Source organism: Bombus terrestris, chromosome 7 (genome assembly GCF_910591885.1).
Source record: "Bombus terrestris chromosome 7, iyBomTerr1.2, whole genome shotgun sequence".
Lineage (NCBI taxonomy): Eukaryota > Metazoa > Arthropoda > Insecta > Hymenoptera > Apidae > Bombus > Bombus terrestris.
This window is the reverse complement of record NC_063275.1, coordinates 25231826-25251916: the sequence shown is the minus strand read 5'-3', so window position 1 is coordinate 25251916 and position 20091 is coordinate 25231826. Positions and strand designations below refer to the sequence as shown.

Sequence of the window (20091 nt, the reverse complement as noted above, 5' to 3'; positions counted from 1 at the left end):
TAAGGGCCGGGATGCAAGGTTTGGGACAAGTGGGAAGCGACGCTTTCTTGTGCTCAAAATTGCCTACAATTGGACATCTCTTTCGAAAATTTGTATCGCTTGGTCGATGGTAACAGCGTATGGGATGACAAATATATTTCATTTTGCCGCTCTAAACGAGCAGCAAGCGGCACCTTGGATACAACCGTGGAGCAAATGACAGGATTAGGAGAAGGTGAATTTTCTGCGAACCGTTTACACTGTACGACGCGTTTCGACGAGACACGGTTCGAGCAATTGAATAAAAAGATCACGGAGGTGGCGGTTGAATGCAAAGCCACTTTAAACCTGCACCCGTCTCGCCTCCAACGAGAGAGGCTTAATCGTCGAATTACCGTAACAGCCGGATCTCGCCAACTACGTGCGTGTTTTCGTTGGTTGGCTATAAAAGGAGAAACAGCGAGATCCACCTTTGTTAACTCGTAAGCCGAAAACGAGGTAAAAAACGAAATTCAAATTACAGGCAAGTTTTTCAAACGATTCGCCGAAACGTTACATTTGCGAGGTTAAAATGCTTTGGAAAGTAATTGGCAACGAAATTAAACATTGCGTTGCTTTGTAACGGCGATTGTGTGTGTGTGTGGGGGGGGGGCAGGGGGTAATCCTTCGAACGGTAACCGGGAAAATGATATTTATCGAAATTTTCGAACAAATATCGACTTAATGCGCGCAGACGAGCAACGATGTAAAAGATCGTTCATTTTTCATGGAAATATTTCGGAATAGAGATAAGGACAGCGGCCTGTTTAACCAAGGATCGACTCGTGACGTTAAACGACGACCGACCAAAATTTACCTAACGAATTTCCGAGATCGCTTCGTAAACGAGCCTTTCGACCGCGTTTAATCCTGTCGCGCGTTAAGAGATACCGTGCCTCGAGTCCCTCTAATTCGTACACCCTCTGTGGCAATTTAATTCCCTGCAAATCCATTTTTCTTGCGACTGTAATTAACGCATAGAAGGCAAAGCTGCGCTTTGAAGTGGCGACCGAAGCGGAAAAACGAATGTAGACATTACCGTTTTTTTTTCCGAGGGAAAAGATTTGCGAGAATGCGAGCCGCTCGAATCTCCGTCGCTCTACTTAAATTCTGCAAAAGTCGGCAAAGAAACGGCGACTGGTAGCCCGGTCGTCCCACGGGACTGGTGTATCGAACGGAGAAGAAAAGATTTGTCGTCGCGGTGCTGTTACGCGTTCGTCTTTAAATTTGTTTCGCTTCATCGCGCGCCCTTCCACTTTTTTCCGCAGCGATCCTAACGTTTGACGATGTCGTCGACGATGGAAAAGACCGCTGTTCCGAACCGAACTACGTAAACGTATAATTCGCTTCGAACGGTTTACGAATGTCCTAAGGATTTTCTCGTAAGAAGGAAAACGAAAGAAATTCGCGGAATAACATTTCCGAGAAGCGTATTTCGTTTGGAGGTGGCCCGTTCGTGATCACGTATACGGGAAATTCTATTCGACATCGCGTTCGCGCTCCTCTTAGGCGATGAACGATTTTCAAAGCAAATGGTCCTATGCAAATGCATACATCGTGTTGTTTCGTATCCGAGAATCTGTCGAATCGCCGCGTTCCGTTTGAAGGAAAAATGCGAGATGCTGAGAGACCGGAGATCCGATTCTGCCGGCGTTCGCTTATTCGAGTATTCCGGCGGGGAGCGAGGATTGGAATCGGAGGGGCTGCAGAAAGAAAACGACCATTAATACAAAAGCTATTTTTATTCTTTAATCTCGTATCAGTCGTGAAAAATCCTTCGCTACATCAAAAGTACGTACGACATGTGCAGAATCGAATACATTACGTTATACACGGTAATACAAATCGTATTGCTCAATCCTTTGGAACATCGTGTGTACATGAGCGCCTGTACGTATTACATGTATACTTATATATTTATATTTATATTTATGTATACATATATATATATATATATGTATATGAATGTGGATTCACGGAGGTGATCGCGGTCTATATATGCCGATGTATGCGCGCACGCGCGCCTACGTGTACGTGTGTGTGTGTGCACAAATGATATAGATGTGCGACTGTGTAATTGCGCGGAATCGTAATTCTCTCCGCGACGAACTTTACGGTCGAAGGGAGGCTCGAACGAGATCGATACGTCTGCCCTCGATTCTCCTCTCCCCGTTTCTCTTCTCTCCTCTTTTTTCCTGTCCCTTTTACCTCTTTTTTCTCCCATTTTCTAACGATTACGGCGAAAAAGTTGACGCGACCGTGTCATAGTCCCCCATCGAAACCTTTTTGCCGTGCATGCCACGCATCGCGCGCTTCTCTACCGCTTTCCCATCGGCCACTAACGTTTTTCTCCCGTCTCTCATCCGACAGCCGATGATATTCGTTACACCGCGCGAAAGGAAAACACACTGACCGAGTTTCACCAACTTGGTCGATACGTTCGTGTTCTGACTCGATTCCAGGCAATCTAAGCAGCAGGTTCGCCAATCACGAACGCCGCAAAGCACCAGGTTTACGCGGAGCCGACGCTTCTTCGAGCGTCGATGGTAAACCGTGTTTCGTCGCTGAGAATCTTAATCCGATATCGCGTTTCACACACCGTTCTAATTAGGGCTTGTTCGCGACGGTTTCTGTCTTCTATCCGAAATTTAATATCATGCCTGCCTGTATAGAATTCCAATATCGAATAATAACGGAGAATTAATAAAAAAAAGAAACTAAACGAAACAAGTTAGGTTCGGCGAAAGAAAAGGTTCGAATATTTCCATAAGCCAGCCGTTTCCAGTGCACGCTCGATTTGTCGAAGACAAGAGGAAACCATCGACGTGTCAAATAGGAAAAGCAATACGTCTACGAAGCTACGCGATTGCGAGTTGTTTCCTCGAATCGACGAAATATTGCCACGGTGCAGCCATATTTCGCAACGATGATCGAGAAGAAAGAAAAGTTGGAATCAACATTCGCTCGGGTCGCCAGGCGTCAGAGACACCGCGATCGCGCGAGATTTGCCGTTTCCACGGAACGTTCCTCGTTCCTCGCGAAAATTTCGATATAAATTCTCGACAGCGTTGATCGCGATCCATCGATCGACAAACAGGCGTCTACTTGTATTTCATACATATATTCATAGCAGTGCTGTGTAGTAGACGGTACAGCGTAGTTACGCAACTCTCGGCTTCCTCGCTGCGAGCTATTCAGTTTCGTCCGACACCGGCGAAGCTTTCTTCCGATGCGTTCAACAACCTGTTCTTTGATTCTCTTTGCGCTGTATCCGGCTTCGAAAGAAGACCGAGATTACAGCTGTAAACTGTTAACTGTTATTCTCCCGTGAAATAAGTTTTTGCAATATGCTTTCGTAAACGATGTGTAAAGTGGCTGCTGTATCGTATACTTTGCTTCAGCTTTGTACGCGGTTCTTCTCGGTTGTTGGGACGATCGGATGAAAATTACGCGAATTACTCGTCCAAATTCGCGTCCAAATTACGCGTCCAAACTCGCGGCGGTGTTTGCGAAACGACGATGTTTGGAATCCGGTGAAGGGGAATTTCCGTGCGGCTCTGACGAACATCGTCGAGGCGACAAGCTGCAACGAGATTAAAGACTCGCGAAGAGAATGCTGCTGAGATCGATTTTGCCGGAGCAGCAGTCGCGTGGGAAGTTTGATGGCGGCACGCGTCGCTCGATAATTCGACGCGTATCTCGTAACCGAACGCAAACACCAGCAAGTCGATGGACGAATCTCGTCCGACCGCGCGTTTAATCTCGATTTCGTTTAAGCTCGATTCTCACGCGCCACTTCTCTCCCGTCAATTTCAAAAATTCGATTCCCTTGGAAAACCGAACTTCTCCGAACGGAGAAGGTATTTCAGGTGAAGAAGAGAAGGTGTTTTAGAAGAAGTTGTCGGTGTTGTATAAGGTGAGAAGAGCGACTCCGTGCGTAATAAAGTATGCTCCTTGTACGATTACGATCGTCCTCGTAGAGCGTTTCACGTTGTTATTGCAATAGCAATGTCGGCAAATGGAATAGGTATAGAAATAAGCAAACGATGGAAGCGTTTGATCGACCTTGAAACGAGATACGCCGTAAGAGAACGAGCCGCGTTACCGTACCGAACAACCATGATTTCGATAGCAGGGGAATAGTAGCGAATGTGCGATCGGAGATTCGAGGCGCGGCAATTCTAACGCGACCAAAAATATCGTAACCCACGGCGGTAAACACGGTTACATCGAGGTTACGTCGAATTATTATCGCGACCAGACACACCATGACGGAATCTACATTCTCGTTACGGTGAAAGCGGTTGCTACGGGGCAGGAATCGAAGTACCGAGTCCTGGCGTTCTATAAACACGCCTCTCGCGTTTTCACACCGCGACGAGATCGATATCCGAACCGAAGACGGATAGCGGACTGGCTCGACGTTATCCGTTGCTTTGAAACTGATCCGGGATCGGTAGCCAGCTACGCGCGGTCCATTAAATTCTAATCATCGTAATTACACCGTATCCTTTATCGAGCCAGTCAGTGCTTGATTAAATTGAAAGTATTCGTGAAATCGACGGCAAGGAGCTGCTATCTCGTACAGCGTTGCTACGAGTTCCATATTAATTCGGTCGTCGCCTGGTCGACGGTTCCCGATCGAGGCCACCGTGTGGTTAATGTTTAATTTCGATTATGCATCGATTTAATCAACGCGGCTTGGCCTGCACTGCTCGTCCAGGAGCGGAAGCATAATTTTCAGCATATTGGAAATTGGAGAATCATCAATTTGGGAAATCGCCAGCAGAAAGCGCTGGTATAATGGCAATTTATTCGCCGCGAAGAGCGCCCATCTCCGAGGGAATAGAAAGCTGTGAATCGGCAAAAAAGGATTGGCGCGATACGAAGAGTCAATGGTTTTTGATCTGTATAGGGGGAACAATGGCGACCAGCTTGACGATATCGTCGAAACGGTGAACCGCATTAGCGTCAAATAATTAAATCGTCGCGCGCCAATAACCATCGTTTATACCGGCTAATAATTATCACGGTCCGTTGCCACGCTCGTAACCTGTTGTTAATCGTCGACGAACAAGCGCGTGAAAATATTCAGCCGATCAAGCGGCGAGAACCTTTGCGTCTGGCGTTAAGCTTCGGAAATACACAGGCAGCGAGATAGAAAATAACGAATCAACGAATCGCGACCATTCATTATTTGCCGCGTGCAATAATGCGCGAGGACGCGTGGCTGCGTCAACGCTCGTTACCCGTCGCGTTAAGCGCTAAGGTAAAATCGCCGTTAATAAACGAGCGGACACCGCGTGCAAACTTATCGCTTCGGTGTTTCAGCAACGCGGCAAGATCCGCGATTACGATTTCGATGGAAGACTCGACGGTTTTACCAGATTCGGACCATCTATCCAACCTCGCGCGAACTAGGTACGTATTAAGGGTGGATGGAAAGAGGCTGTGACACGATGTTGCTATTCTATCGAGAGGGACGGGTTAGGTAATAAGGTTTTGATGAATTTTGGATTCGGCAACCGTTGCGCGTGATACGACGGAATGGGTATGGTCGTGAGACCGTAAACGGCACACTTTGCGGAGTAATACCGTAGGCCTTGCTAAACGACGCCGCTGCGAGTCCAATCTCAAGAGGATGTAGGTTTCATTAGGATCCAGACACGCGGTTTCCATTACACCGTTACCTTGTAAATTTTGCCACAGGGAAAACCATACGGATTTCGCTCGACTCGCGACATATATAAAATCCTGCTGCCAACTCTACAGCGTTAACATCTGTCTGCAAAATCTTCGGAAACTCGTTGGAAAACCGGACGTCCGTCCTGAAATCCGCGACAGCTTCGCAAGAGGATTAAACGGAAACAAGGTATACAGGCGTGTCGCGGCAGAAAACAACGCCAACTATCCGAAACACGAACCCACGTCGGAGATGGTCGGGAGTCGGACGGACAAAGCTCGGCGAAAAAAAAAAGGCTGGCGAAAACCATGGAACGGTGAGGGTTCGCGCGGCAACGATCGGCATTTCGAACGATGAGCGTGCATTCGGTGCCACGGCAGAGCTTCGATGCCTGTTACTAGGTGGACAACGAACATCCGCCCTGCAAACAGCGATTATCCCGGTTGTGTCCGCGGCACAACAAGCCCTTTCAACGCGGCCGCGCGCGCTTGTTCGAGCGTTTGCAGAGACCCGTTACCGTTAGTCGGCAACCGGGAAGAGGAGTCGGGCGATTACGATTTCGTGGCACGTGGGCACGAATCCGGAAGTCGACCGACATCGTTCGCCGATTCTGCAGGGATTCCTCGGTTTCGGCGAATTCCAATAGCCGGCCTCTGATCGTCCAACGCGTTTCTACTCTGTCTTCTCTGTTTCTCTTTCGCGCGTGTAACTCGTTTAAGCTCGCCGCGCGTTTCTATACGTTCCGCAGAAATGTATTCTGCCGTCCCCGAGGATGACAACAGAGCAGTCGTTACGGATGGACGTTTCCTATGTGTTTCGCGTTCGAGTCACAGCCACCTGTTGTTTGTTGCAAAGCGGGTTGCAAAAATGGAACTGAGAGCGAAAACGTAGCCGAAGCTTCGATATTTTCTCGGGCATAGTTTGACTTACGCTGGTTGTTTCGTGGAAATATCCTGTCGAGAAAGGACTAAGAGTTTGTTCCGGGATGAAAAAACGAAAAAAAAAGAGAAGAAAAAGAAAGAAGTAAGAGAAAGAATACGAGCGAAATAAAAATTTTATGTTCGAAACGTTTGCCTAATAACGCGTCAGAAACAAAATTGAAAAACGTTGGAAAATGTGACACGAACGGCCGAAAATGGAAAATTAAATTCTATAAAATATAAGCGAACGAATCGAGATGGAAGAAGCGCTGTTCCGTTTAAAGCTTGCTTTTTCGCCTTTGATTGTCGCGCTACGAACGATAAATTCACCATCGATTATCGGGAGGCGAACGATTTTCATGATGCCAGTTAATACGCGAGCGAGGTCGGCCAGAGCGGCTGAAAAATGGGAAAAATTCGACGAAACAAGCGCGTCCAATTAATCCGGAAAAAGTACAACATATTCATTGCGCACAACATCGAAGGGGAAAATTCGAGCGAAGCCACGATAAGAGCCCTGTTGAACGCGCGGAGCGTTCCGATCGTCGATGGGAAAGAGTAAAAGAGGGAAATAAAAGAAGAAAGGACGGTAACACGCGGAGAACAAAGCGGTGTACGTACGTGAACACGTGCGTTTTGTATATCGTCGCGATGGGAAAACGAGACGAGGTTCGGCGAACATCGTAAACCTAATTCCACTCGGGGCGTGCCAAATAATCTGAACCGCGTCATAACTCAAAAGCGGCGTTGCCGCGGTCGTGAATTACGGCGCGTCCGTGGTCGAGCAGCGACGATTTTTTTCCTGAAAATTTTATTGCTAGCCTGCGCGTGCACCGCGTACGGACGCGCCACGCAAATTATTACGTTTGATATATTGCCGTGAAATTCTTCGTCGAAACTTTCTCCCTTTTCGCTTGTTTGGCAAACCGATAAACGCGATTTCACGCCAACGGCGGTCCCTTTCGTATCTCGCGTACGCGTGCAAGAGGAAACCGGAACGGTACTTCCATTCGCGACTCGGAGTTGCCGAAGATCGTCCTTCGACTCGTTCGGAACGTCGAGACAGAGACGGGAGACGAGCTTCGATCGATGATCGTTGATCCGACTTTCGCGAGTGCGAACGTTGACGCGAGTACGGCTACACGAGCAACCTCAAGCTGAAAAAAGACTCGAGTGAACTCGATTTCCTTCGTACATGTTCGAGAACACGTTCGTGGTACTCGAAAACACGGAGGAGTCTGTAGACTCGGCTCGCTTTCAGCTACCATCGATCCCAAGTATCGCTTCCTATCGTCGCGGCTAACGAAGTTTCCGCCTCGACGATCCTTTCGCGAATCACCCGGATACCCTGTAAAACGACGTTAATACTGATCCAAAATTTTGTGTGCGTGTGTGTGCGTGCGCGCGGGCGAGACGCAGAGCGTTTCTCGGGACAGCGACGCGACGTATCGAAAGAAAAATTCGAGGAATCGTGAAATTCGAGCCGTGGCGAGCTCGAAAGGATGTGCGGATTCGAGTTCACGCCTTGAGGCGGAGAAACTCTTAATGACCATGGCCGAGGTTCGGTCCTGACCTCGCCAGACCGTAAAGCAAACGTCGTTCGTCCGTGAATCGGCCGATGATCGACAAGAGGCAGAAAGGAGGGCAACAGCAGTTGCGTTTACGATCGTCCGAATAGACGATCGACTACTAGACGGAGCTGTGCATCCTTTCGCTGCACGTCCAACGGTCCGCCATCCGCTGATCGTAATTCGTAAACCTAGCGCTCGATCAGACTAGATAGATAGCCCTGGAAGAACGATCGATTCGTTTAGTACCTAGATTCTAGATGAACCGACATTGCCGCTTGATCGGTGCGACGCCAGCCTGGTTCGCGATACACGATCAACCTTGCGCTGATTCTTTGAACAAATTTGGAGAGAAATGTGTACGTCTTCTTCGTGGACGAAGAAGATGAGGGGTGAGTCACGGTGAAAATTGTACGAGTGTTTTCCAGTCGGTTATTCGTATCGATTGGTCGAGTATCGCGAAGCAACGCGTGCGATCGAACTCTTAAAAATCGGCTACACAACGATAACGAATACAGGACGAGAAGACGGAGCGAGCGGTTGCCTGGTCACGCGTGTTAGGCTCTACGACACCTTTCAAAAAATATCTACTTTCCGCGCGTGTCCAGCGCGTGTTCTGACCAACCCTCGTTTCCGCCTATTCATATCCGCGTCTCTATACCTGTATTATATATAATACGTGGACATTTACGTACGTGTGTGTCCGTTGGTTTTCGCGTTTTCCAGAGTTGGTGTACAAATTTATATACACATATATATATATATATATATATATATGTATATTTAACGTGTCTGTACATGGGGCTAGGTGAGGCCCATACCGGCTCTCTCGTAATCTCGCACAGTTCACCAGTCTTAAACACCGAGTTAACGTTATCATCACTACGGTAGAATTGCTATAACCTTTCGTCGGAACTTTGCAGACGGGATAGAGCGTGTTCGTTTGATGCGAAACCGACGAGCAGTAGACTCTAATAACGATACAATTGGTTAGCCTAAGGAGGAAATGACCAGGAGATGGAACGGTGGATGAAGGGGGTGAAGGATGCTATGAACTTGAGCAGATATCGAACGAGTCTTCTCGAGGGACTCGTAAACCAGGAGAGTATTCTCGTTTCTTCTCCGTCGTATCCTTTTTTCGCTTCGAAAGCACGCTTTTCTCTCTCGCACTTTGCGCTCGTCTTACCGCTTACGGTGGCTGCAAACGAGTTGCTATTCCACGCATTTGCACGCTCTTACTTTTAAACGTACCGTGTACTATGAAAGACGTACATTTTAACGAGGCAAAAGAGTTTGCGTTTGTTAACGGAAGAATATTCTTAAGCTTTAAGGTCGGTAGTACACTATTCGGTATTTTATTCTCCACTACACGCTCCTTTGTAATTTCTTTCGTTTCTTACACTTTGACACACACTCGTCCCACTCGTCCATACTATGTACATACAAACAATTTCTCTCAACTATTTCATCGAGAATTCCCGCGCTATCAAACGCATAACTTTGACAAAGTTGACCACCGTTGCCAACCAGCGAGCAAAGTTACCGTTCGTTCCAGGAACGTTTCCAATTTCCGGCTGTAGTCGGGGTGACAGATCGCAATAATACGAGCGTAAAGGGCGAGCGTTCTTCGGTTCGTGGACAGATCAGCTTCGATCGGACTGCGCGATCGGTTCAGCCGGTTTTCAAAATTCCGACTGCGCTCGCGGCCGTTCGTTTGCGTTCGTCGGCTTCCGTAAGCTCTTGGAAAATTCGATTCCTCTGATCGGTGCACCGTTCGCGTAACCCTCGTTCCGGGAAATTCCATTGCCGAGCGAGGCTGGCGAGAATGGTCGAGATCCGCGTTCCGGAACCATGCGAAAATTCCCTGCACCAGTCACCATCGCATCGCCGACTTGCATCCACGTCGATCGTTCGACGGCGCCGAAAAATCGCTCGCTCGCTCTTCTATGTTGCGGATTTTGCTCGACTAACCGAGCTCGTATAATTTCAACGCAGAATTTCGTGAATTTCCCTATGCTCTCTTCTCCGACAAACAACTCGAATTTTTCGCCAAAAGTTCTATATACCGAAAACGGATTTTACGACGCTTTTCGCCTGGAAAAAGCTAGTGAAAAATCCGCTGCCGTGTTCGAACGTTGCCTCGCCCCCTTCCCATTTTGCGGGCTAGAAGACGATTTGATTAGCAACGCTGGCTGTTCTTCGAACACGGAGACCTGCTACTGACAAGAAATTATTATCCGCAGACACGTGATTCGGGACGCCTGGGAAGCCTCGCACCTGATTAATCCATTACGTTTCCGTTGCTCCGGCTCCTTTTGTTCCTGCTCAACCGGCATTTTGGCCGCGCGACGTCTGATATCTATTCTCGCAGACAACGACGACGACGTGGTTCTCCGTCGAGTTTCTTGTTCTGCCAATCGTGTCCGTGCCTCGTTTCCCTTGGATTAATTTGTCCGAACGTACGTCCCGACAGTTTCCTCGGTTCGTGTATGCGACAGATCCGCTGTGTCTGCTCTGCCCCCGGGAACCGAGATAATCGGATTCGAAACGACCCGGCGACCTTCCCCTCTATTCGCGAGCCGTCTTCGCGTCGTCGATCCCGAGGTTCTCTTAGACGTCCATCGCGTCGCCAACGTATCCCTCGTCGGGACTCTCCGGATGATGAGGCGGCTGAAGATCGTCCGCCCTGGCGGCGGCTGCGGCGGCAGCTTCCCGGGCAGTTTTGCTTAACAGCGATCTCGGCGACAGCGGCGTCGTCTCGCCTCTGTAGGCGGCTGGCGGAGAGGGAATGAACGGTACCTCGGGGAATACGGCGACCGGCGACACCGGGGATACAGGAAGCTGCTGCTGAATGGGTTGCTCGACCGGTTGAATCGGCTGCGATTGTTGAGCGGGGTAAGGGTATCCCTCGGCGGTGTACCTGGTGTCGGTTCGAGGCAGCACGGGGTCGTATCCTGGCGATCTGGCGAGGAACTCCGCTTCCCTCGAGTACCTGGCTGGTGGCGCGACCGCCGAACCTTCCACGGGCATCCTCTGCCTGAGACGCGGTAGCGTGCTCGCGGCGCTGAAAGGGATCTTCGGTAGGCCAAAGTTGAGCGGATATCCGTCTTGATCGAGATAGCTCAGCTGTGGGATGTTCGCTGGTCGTAGATCGGGTTGCAGCGGGTATCCGGAGTCGTATTCCAGGATCTGTCTGTCACCGGGTTGATGGCGATACAACTGACCGTATCCGACGTCCGTCGTCTCTGGCACCTCGTTTATCAGATCTGGTTCCGTCAGATACTTGGAAACTGGGCTGCAGTACGGTTCCTCCAGGTTTCTGTGCTCTCTGCGTTCGAGAGTCGCGGCTCGGTTCAACTCTCGTTCGGTATACGACACTATCTGCTGGTGCTCGAGTCCGATCAAGCTGCCGTTGCCCTTCCTGCACGGCAAACTGCTGACGGTGTCCTTGGTGATAGGCATAACAGACTTGTTCTGCGATACAAGAGCTTTCGAGTTCCTTTTGCGGTCGCGACGACGTTTCCGCACGCAAAACACTATGCTACCGATCAGAGAGCCCAGGGCGAACAGAGTGCCCAGCAGAGCACCCGCAGCAATGGCCACCACGTATCCCGATCTCGAGCGATCGTTTGGCGGTTCCACGGTTATTTTCTCCTGCAACAGCACTCGCAAAGACAAATTCGCCTCCGCGGACCCCGCTCCGTTCTCCGCTATGCACGTGTACGTGCCCTCGTTCAAAGTCTCCACGGAGTAGAGTAGCAGAGTGCTGCTCGTGTTGATCCCGCCGCGCTGCCTGTAGACGTACCTGCAACGAATCGTCAAACTCAAATCAACAAGTCGTGTTGCTTTTCTTATACTTTTCATACATAGATCTCTGCCGTAGAGATAGAGATAGATAGATAGATAGATAGATAGACAGACAGATAAAGAGAGAAAGTGTGTGTGTGTGTGTGTGTGTGTGGACAACACAAGTTGGCAGTTGGTAAGGGTGTAATGGCGAAGATGCAAGTTAACCTTTCGCCGCGATTGAATTTCGTTGCAAACATGCAGCCCGTATAATTTGAGATTGGAATGCTGTTCCCGCTAACGATAGCTCTGTTCGCCTTTCGTCGGAATTATGGCGATTAAAATGCCTTGGAAATTTCATGGAATCGCGCCATACGCGCTCCATTAAAAGCGAGCTTGTTTAAAAGCGTGCTTTGGAAAACGAGTCGCGACACACCGTTTGCGATGAAAACTGTATGGCGACCGCGATACGCCGGCTTCGCGCGGTTTGGCCGCGTTCGCCACCCTCCTTTTTCACTCTTCTGGCCGCCGTGCGCAATTTGAATTATTAACGAGGCGCAAGTATCGTTAACGGCGGGGTGAAAAGCACTCGTGCTTCGTGTCACTGGACAGGTATAACAGCCCTGGAAAAATTCACGCGGGAAAACCATTGAAATTCTACGGAGACGTCGTTAAAAATTCGTGGTACGAGGACGAAGCCGGCGTCGCCGCGCCGTTAATTAGAATACTTTCGTGATTAACGACCGTGACGAGCGTCTTTTCGAAGAGCTGGAATTCGACGTCGAATCGCGACGATGTTCGCAACGTAATTTTCACGGACAATTTGCCGGTGTAATAACAAGCTGCAAGAAACACGCGCTGGGTTGGCTATATCGCTGTAACGAGAAATTTTCAACGGAGGAAATACTCGAACGTTATCGAAGTTTTATTTAGATTGCGAAGGATCGCGACCGAACGCAGCTTCGTTCGCGATGCTTCTCGTTGGGTCGCGAGTCGCGTCGATGAGAATCAACAGCTGCAATTGCTTTTGCACGAGAAACTTTAACGTTTAACACGCGGTTCGACGATACTGGCAACGAATATTTCGAAGGTTTGGCGGTTCGGTGAGTCGATTGGCACTTTATTTAGCCAACTTTGAGATTGAAATTCGGAGGGAGGCTGCACTTACCGGGGAAAGGTGGTAACCGAGGAAGCGGAGAGCGTGTCGTTCTCGTTCTGGAGTTCGCAGAGTTCGCCGTTGAACCACCAGGTGAGCTTAGCAGCTGGGACGGCGTAAACGTCGCACTTGAGCGTGACGTTGTCTCCCTCGTAGGCCTCTACTCGGTTCTGCAGCTCGATCCGTGGCAGGCAAGCGAGTTCGTTGACGGTCTTGATCTGTTTGCCGCGAAGTTTGGCAGGAGCGTCGCAGACGGGGTCGGACTCCTGAGGGGCGGCCGGCGCCGATTCCTTGAGCCAAGCTTGCGTGGCCTGCAGACGACAATCGCAGACCCAGGGATTGTTGTGCAGCGTGAGTCCTCGGAGGCTGCCGCCTAGGGGTAGCGTGCGTTCGGGCACGCGAGTCAACCGATTGCCGTCGAGTCGTAGCCACTCGAGCAGGTGAAGGCCGTCGAACGCCCCCTGCTCGATATTCTCCAGCCGGCAGTGGCTCAATTCCAGGTTGGTCAGATGCGGCAGATGCTGGAACGCTGCTGCACGGATCTCCCGTATAGGATTGCCGTTGAGCAGTAGCTTCATCAGATTCGAGTAGGAGGGGAAAGTTTCGCTAGGTATCTCCTCGATCAGATTCTCCGAGAGATCCAACTCCACCAGCCCCACCAGACCGACGAACGCTCTGGCTGCTATACGGCTGATGTGCGATCTACTCAGGTACAGTCGTTGCAGATTGATCAAGCCGAGCGCGTGAAAGCATTCCGGCGGCAGACTGACCAGATGATTGTTCGACAGATCCAGCACCTGGGTCTCCTCCCTGGCGCCTTGGGGAAGTCCCTTGAGGTCTCGATTCGCGCACTCTACCCACTCTTTCCCGCTCTTCCACTTGCACGTGCACATGTTCGGGCAGCCCTCCACCATCGGCCACGTCCACGATAACAGCATCATCGTCCCGAGAAGCGCCCCTCTCCACCACCAGGCTCGCACACTCCAGCACATTGTGTTTCGTTCCTCGAGATCTCCAGCGACCCGTTCTCTCTCTCTCTCTCTCTCTCTCTCTCTCTCTCTCTCTCTCTATCTATCTCATCTTCTACTCGATCTCGTTTCACGCTTTCATCTCTACTTTGACCTTCCGCCGGTGCTTCGTCTCGTCGAAAACATCGCCAGCGATCCCCTCGTCCTCCAAGATAGTTGGACCAGTTTGCAAACTCGTCGGGCCGACGCGGTCGATCTCCTGAAACAACAACGACCATCGATCGATGATTAGTCAAAGCCGATTCCCGATCGTTCCAATGTACACTGGAAAAACAAAAAAAAAAAAAAAAAAAAGAAATAACGAAAAAATTTGGCGTTAACGAGCGCCCCGTTCTACAACTTCTAACCGCGTAGGAGATGCCATACCTCCGGAGACGCTATTTCTTTACCTGCTGGTAGCAGCCCGATCGACGATATTTTCGTATCTAGGTAACTAATGGTGCTTCGTTTTAGACAGCTGACTCGCAGTATGCACATGCTCTCCGTAAATGAGCGCTCCTATCCCACCCGTCTGCATATACATGCTCTTTAAAACGACGAGGTTAGCGCGTTCATCATCGTACAAAAATTTATGAGCTTACAACGAACACACGAAAAATAGGTCAGAAGGTTCCATCGAGGCTTTATATTTTTCAAACGAGCTCGTTCTATTTGCTACTTCGCCAGTTCCGGGTTCGTCGTGTCTAACGAAAAGCAAAAAAAAAAAAAAAAAAAAAAAAAAAAAAAAAAAAAAAAAAAAGAGAGAAAGAAAAAACGAAGAAGCAGTAAAAAGGAAAGAAAGAGAGAAAGAAAGATACGTAAAGTAAAACAAGGAACGCTTTTCGCCGCTCGACGATTAATTTATAACAACGACGTGAAAGCATCGACCTCGCACAACGAGGCGTGTAATTGGTTGGAAATTCAGCGTTCGTGGCACCCATGAAACAGACACCATTGACGTTTCCATGGATCGGCGTAGGTACTGTTCTCTAATTGACGTAGTGCGTATTGATAATTAATCGTCCGACCCTGCGGTACATTTTGAACGAGGCATCGGAGCGCGTACCGATCGACGCGTCACGCCGCATCGACGCAAAGCGAGTAAGTAGGCGGTATGTGTACTTGAAAATTAAGCCGTGATGGTGGCGTCCTTAGTTGCAAGACACGGGATCCGGGATCGTTTCTCCGTAGGACACCGAGTCACGATCGTAAACCCGGAGGCTCGTAAAGTTGGCGCGGTACCTTTCCTATAATCGATTCATCTCGCCGAAACGATCGTCGTTTCAACGACTGACGTTCTCCGCGGCGGGAACCTATCTCGTTCCCTCCTAAATGTTTGATTAGTCATCGACGAACGATCCACGGATTTGTTGCGACGAAATTCCCCGTGGGGATGAAAATTCAACGGCGTAGCGTTATTATCGCGAGGAACGAAATAGCTATTAGTTAGAATTAACCGTTCCAAGCTACCATCGGAAATAGATAGAGCGTTTTGCCGATGGATCAGATCGAGTAACGAGAATTCGATCTTCCGGCTGAGAGAAAGCTGACAACCTTGACGAAAACGGAGTACGCAAAGCTGCCCGTCCGTACGTCTCGCCCGTAAAAGCGCGATCAGAAATTGGCGAGGAGGATCGAGTTCTGCCGGCGAGAGAACCGGGCTTATTTTATGGAAAAATCTGGCCCACGTTAGGCTGCGCGAAACTTGGGAAATCTTGGCGAGACGGGGTGCGAGCACGAGAGAAGGGATTCAACGAGAGTAGGAAAGTGTGTAGTCGGAGGACTTTGAAAGTGGGAGTCGAGAGACGATGGGGAAACCGAGAAGGAGCAAGAAAGAGCAGAGTGTATCGCGTTGCGAGGAAACTGGTCGCATAAACGAGAAGTTAATCCCTTTAGGAAGTGTTTTTGCAGCTTTGATATGCTCGCACCACCGTGTCGTTTCGTATTCCGAACGGACGAGTCCTCTTCTCGAGTGGATATCGCGGAGGAAAGTGCGGGTTTCGCGAAAACCGGAGTTTCGCCGCGGTAGACGGAGTAAATGGAAATTGTTCCTCTTCGACGTGTTAAATCCACCACCGTGGTAAATCCTCTTTGCCGCGACGTCGAAGTGCTGAAATCGCGGTCCATTAGCGAAATCTCCAAGATCGAGCGAATACAAGCACGGGTCAAGAGCTGTTCGATATCGATGAAGGTAGAATCCTCGTTTAGTCGAACATTTGACGAGGGACGCGAGAAAGAGTATCGGAAAAGAAACGGAAGATGAAATGCTCGGTCCGGCCAACGATCGAACACGAAACAGCGAACAACTGCAACTATCGAATAACCGTGGAAACACAGTCGGAGCTGGGTTCGGAGTGCGCGAAAGAAAGCGTCGGCAAGTTGGCGAGGGAGAAACGGCGAGACGTTTCGTCGGCGAAAAAGGTGGCGGACGATGCGGACAACCGACGGAGCGGAGAGAAGGGAGTATAGCGAAGAGGCGAGGAACGAGGGGCGAGAGCGCGTGCATCCTGACGGCGAAGACGTCGACTAGAGAAGAAACACTCGTGGCGACGCGGGATGGCGACCGATATCAGGATATCGGAATATCGAACGGCCGCGACGTGGCGTGGCGGTTAGGCGCGCAAACCCCACGATTTTTCGTGGCTTTATTCCAGCATGCCCCGTTCAACGAGGTTTCCCAGCGGCTCTGGTGCAAAGGGAGGCCTCGAGGATATTGCCTGCTCGACATTTCCAATCCAATATCTACTATCGCCACTTTTTTTCCTCCGCAATTCCGACGATGCTCCTTCTAACGCGCTAACGTTTCCCCTGCCTTTGGCAAACCAACGTCTTTGCGTCGTTCCTCGTCGATCGGATCCAGCGGACCACACGGCATTAAGAATATCACGCTTCTTCGATGCCGGCATCGTTGGCATGTTCGTAGTGCAGACTGTCGAGCGAAATTTATTACTGCCGCTGTTCGCGGAAACTATCGTAGACGGCCTTTCCGCCTCTCTCCTTCGAGTTTGTCCGGTTTAATAAGCAACGGTCTAAGTCGACTTTTGTATCGTACGCCAAGGGAATACGTCGATGGTAGAGGAAGAAGGTTCTCTGTACGCAGCACGTTCCTACTTTACACGGGCCTAATCGAAATGCGCGTCGAGGGAAAGCTTCCATTGCCAAGACTTCTATCTCCGTGGGATCGTTTGGGTCGAATAAACAAATGGGGACGCTCGACAGACACCTCGTAGAATTCGTAAAGACGAAGAGGAGTGGCACAGGCCTACGCCACTAATGAAATTCGAACCTAAATACCTCTGACGTCGAAACGCTTGAAATACCGTGGCAATTCCACTCGTATTTCCTGATTTTCTCGAATTCCCTCCCTTACCGAATAAGCTTTCGGATCGTTCTTTATCGGTTCGTGGCGTAAAACCTGTAGATGACAGAAAAAGAAAAGTAAACGAAGGTACAGCGAACAACGTTCGAGGAATTTCTCGGTCTGAACTTGAAACAGAGAGAAGAATCGATTAAATTAAAGGATACGAGGCGCGCCGAAACATTGCACAAGGATGATAAATTGCTCGTTCGGCGATATCCGGTCACCTAATATCATCGAAAACCATTCGGTTCGACTGAAATTTCATGGACTTTTTAGCGACGTTGAACGAAACGACTTCTACTTTTCAAACGGCGGCCAGAATACTTTCACCGGTTCGCCGAGATATCCAACGGTTAAACGACCGCTCTTTAAAACGCGCAAGAAATTGCCAGATACTAGGTATAAAACGCGCTGTGTCACGGCTGTTTCTTCGTCCGTTCTAGTCCCGAACCAGCCCCGACAACCTAGCCATTCGTGCGAAAATGAAAGAGCAGACGAAAAATGGAAATTCGATGTATTCTCGATAGCATTTCCGATAAACTGAATGCCGCGTCGCGTCTTCGAGAATCCAACTTCGAGTTTCTTGCCTGCCGCGAAAAAGGTAATGGTCTCTATAGCGACACGAACTCAACGACGAGCGTTCGTCGAGACGAAGAAAAACGCCAGTGGGGAAATATTCGCAGACTCGACGAGATACGGGCATCGCTCGAAGATGGAAAATGCTAGTGGAACGAAAGAAACGGTGATTCTACGTTCGAATTAAATATCATGCGAACGAATTGTTTACGAACGTTCGCAACGTTCGTATTTTCGTGGCTAGAGAAACAACGTGTCGTATCGGATCGGATCCTTGCGAAAGTTTCTTTCGTTTTAGAAGGAAACGACAGACGCGCAACATTTCTTGCCGCGATAGAATCGCGCGTCTATTATTTCCTCGTAAAAGGAAAGAAAGTTTCGGGACGACCCGATACTTTGATCGTGCCAGTCGAGAATAAAGCGAATCGGGAAAAAAAGCAGAGACGGGGAGCGTTTCTCGGAGAGCGAGACAACGAGTAAGAATACAAACGAATTTAATTAACATCGACCCGTGATTGGCCACATTAAGCGTGGCTGGACAAAGGAGAAGCAGTGACAAAAGAGTCGACGAGATATTCGTTAAAGTTGCTTGCATCCGATCGAAGCTGTTGTTCGTGGCTCTTCTACCGAGAAAAAGGCCATCAAAGTCTTCGTCCTCGACTTACAATACCCTAGACGAACAAGAGGACAACCTACGGGTCTCTCATCGATCCGACCGAGTGGACCAAATCCACCCTTATTTCTCCCACTCCGTCGCTAGAGGTTCCCAAACTTTCGGATATTCGCTACTCTTTTTCCTTCTAATTTCCGAATATCTGCCGCGATCTTTTCTCCTGCAACGGGATTTCACTCGTTCCGAGTTTAATGAAATTAACGGGATATCGGACAGTCTGCGATTAGGTTATCGCTGATTTCGATGAACGAACGTTTCCTTCTTAAACACAGCAAACGTATGTATTGGTTGGCGTTCCGATTTCGAACGACCAGACCATTTATCAAGTTTGAGAACCTCTTGCTTTTAACCCTCGTTCCCTCGTTCGCCCTTGGAATCTTCCACCTTTTCAATCTTCTCCTCGACCGTTCTTCTTCGGTTTACTCGGATTCTTTTCGTCTGCGGAAACCCAGAAGCGTAAACAACTACGACGCCGCACCGAAATCACTCGGACGCCGACGTCGAAAGACGCGGCTACTAATCCCGACGAGGAAACTGGCTTCCCTCTTGATGGTTGCTCCGGACTCTCTGTTCTCAAGCTTCTCGCTCGGATTTCATGCATTTAAAGCACCATTTATCAATTCTCTTGCCCAATTACAAGCACGATTATTCCGAGTCGCGTCCGTTATAAATCGGAAAGAACGGTACCTCGACGCGTGACAGGCTTACAAACCTTCCATGAAAGATGAATCCCGAGCCATTTTCGCGGCCAGTCGTAAACCTCGGCTTTTCGCGGTAAAACAGGTTTACCCAGCGTGACCAATTTTTTCTATCGGTTCGCGTTTCAAAAATTTCTGCTCACGCGATTCGATTTCATAAAACTGAAAGAACGGAGATAACGGCGGATCAACCCTGGAATCGTGAATGTCCTCGTTCGATTCGCCAACGATCGATCTACGGAATTCGGCAATTTTACGCTCCGTTCGAGCAGATTGTATTTAAAAAAGACAAACGCGTCTCTTTTCCTCTCCTCGTCGGTCTGCCAAGGATAGAACAACGTCGGTGACGATTTCAAAGAATCGTGTCGTACGAAAGAAGACAGACAAAAAAAAAAAGAAAAGAAAAAGAAAAAGAAAAGAAAAAAAGAAAGAAGAAAGAAAGAATCTTCCCTTCATCTTCTGCCTTCTGCCTTTCTTACCGTATAAAATCCGTTTTCGCGATAACTTTTGCTATTCTTTCGCATGGCTCGAGATTCATTCGTTGACGTTATCGCTACGTTTAATGCATTCTTGGCATGCTACGTATCGTCTCGATTCTTTCAGACGTTGATACGTGACGAAGCTTTGATGTCTCTGCTCGTTCCG

The 20091-nt window shown here is 49.2% G+C and overlaps 1 protein-coding gene across 4 annotated transcripts in view; it reads right to left on the bottom strand.

The window, feature by feature from the left end:
* Nucleotides 1-1741: 1741 nt before the first annotated feature.
* The window catches only part of LOC100646345 (leucine-rich repeat-containing protein 24), a 145443-nt gene continuing 127093 nt past the window's right edge, over nucleotides 1742-20091 (bottom strand). For all 4 annotated transcript variants that reach the window (XM_012310794.3, XM_048407576.1, XM_003396449.4 and 1 more), the window contains 2 exons: nucleotides 13144-14358; nucleotides 1742-11994 (listed from right to left, as the gene is read on the bottom strand). In XM_012310794.3, coding sequence (XP_012166184.2) covers nucleotides 10800-11994; nucleotides 13144-14123 — 2175 coding nt within the window. In that variant the 5' untranslated portion in view covers nucleotides 14124-14358 and the 3' untranslated portion in view covers nucleotides 1742-10799. The remainder of the gene's footprint in view (nucleotides 11995-13143; nucleotides 14359-20091) is intronic.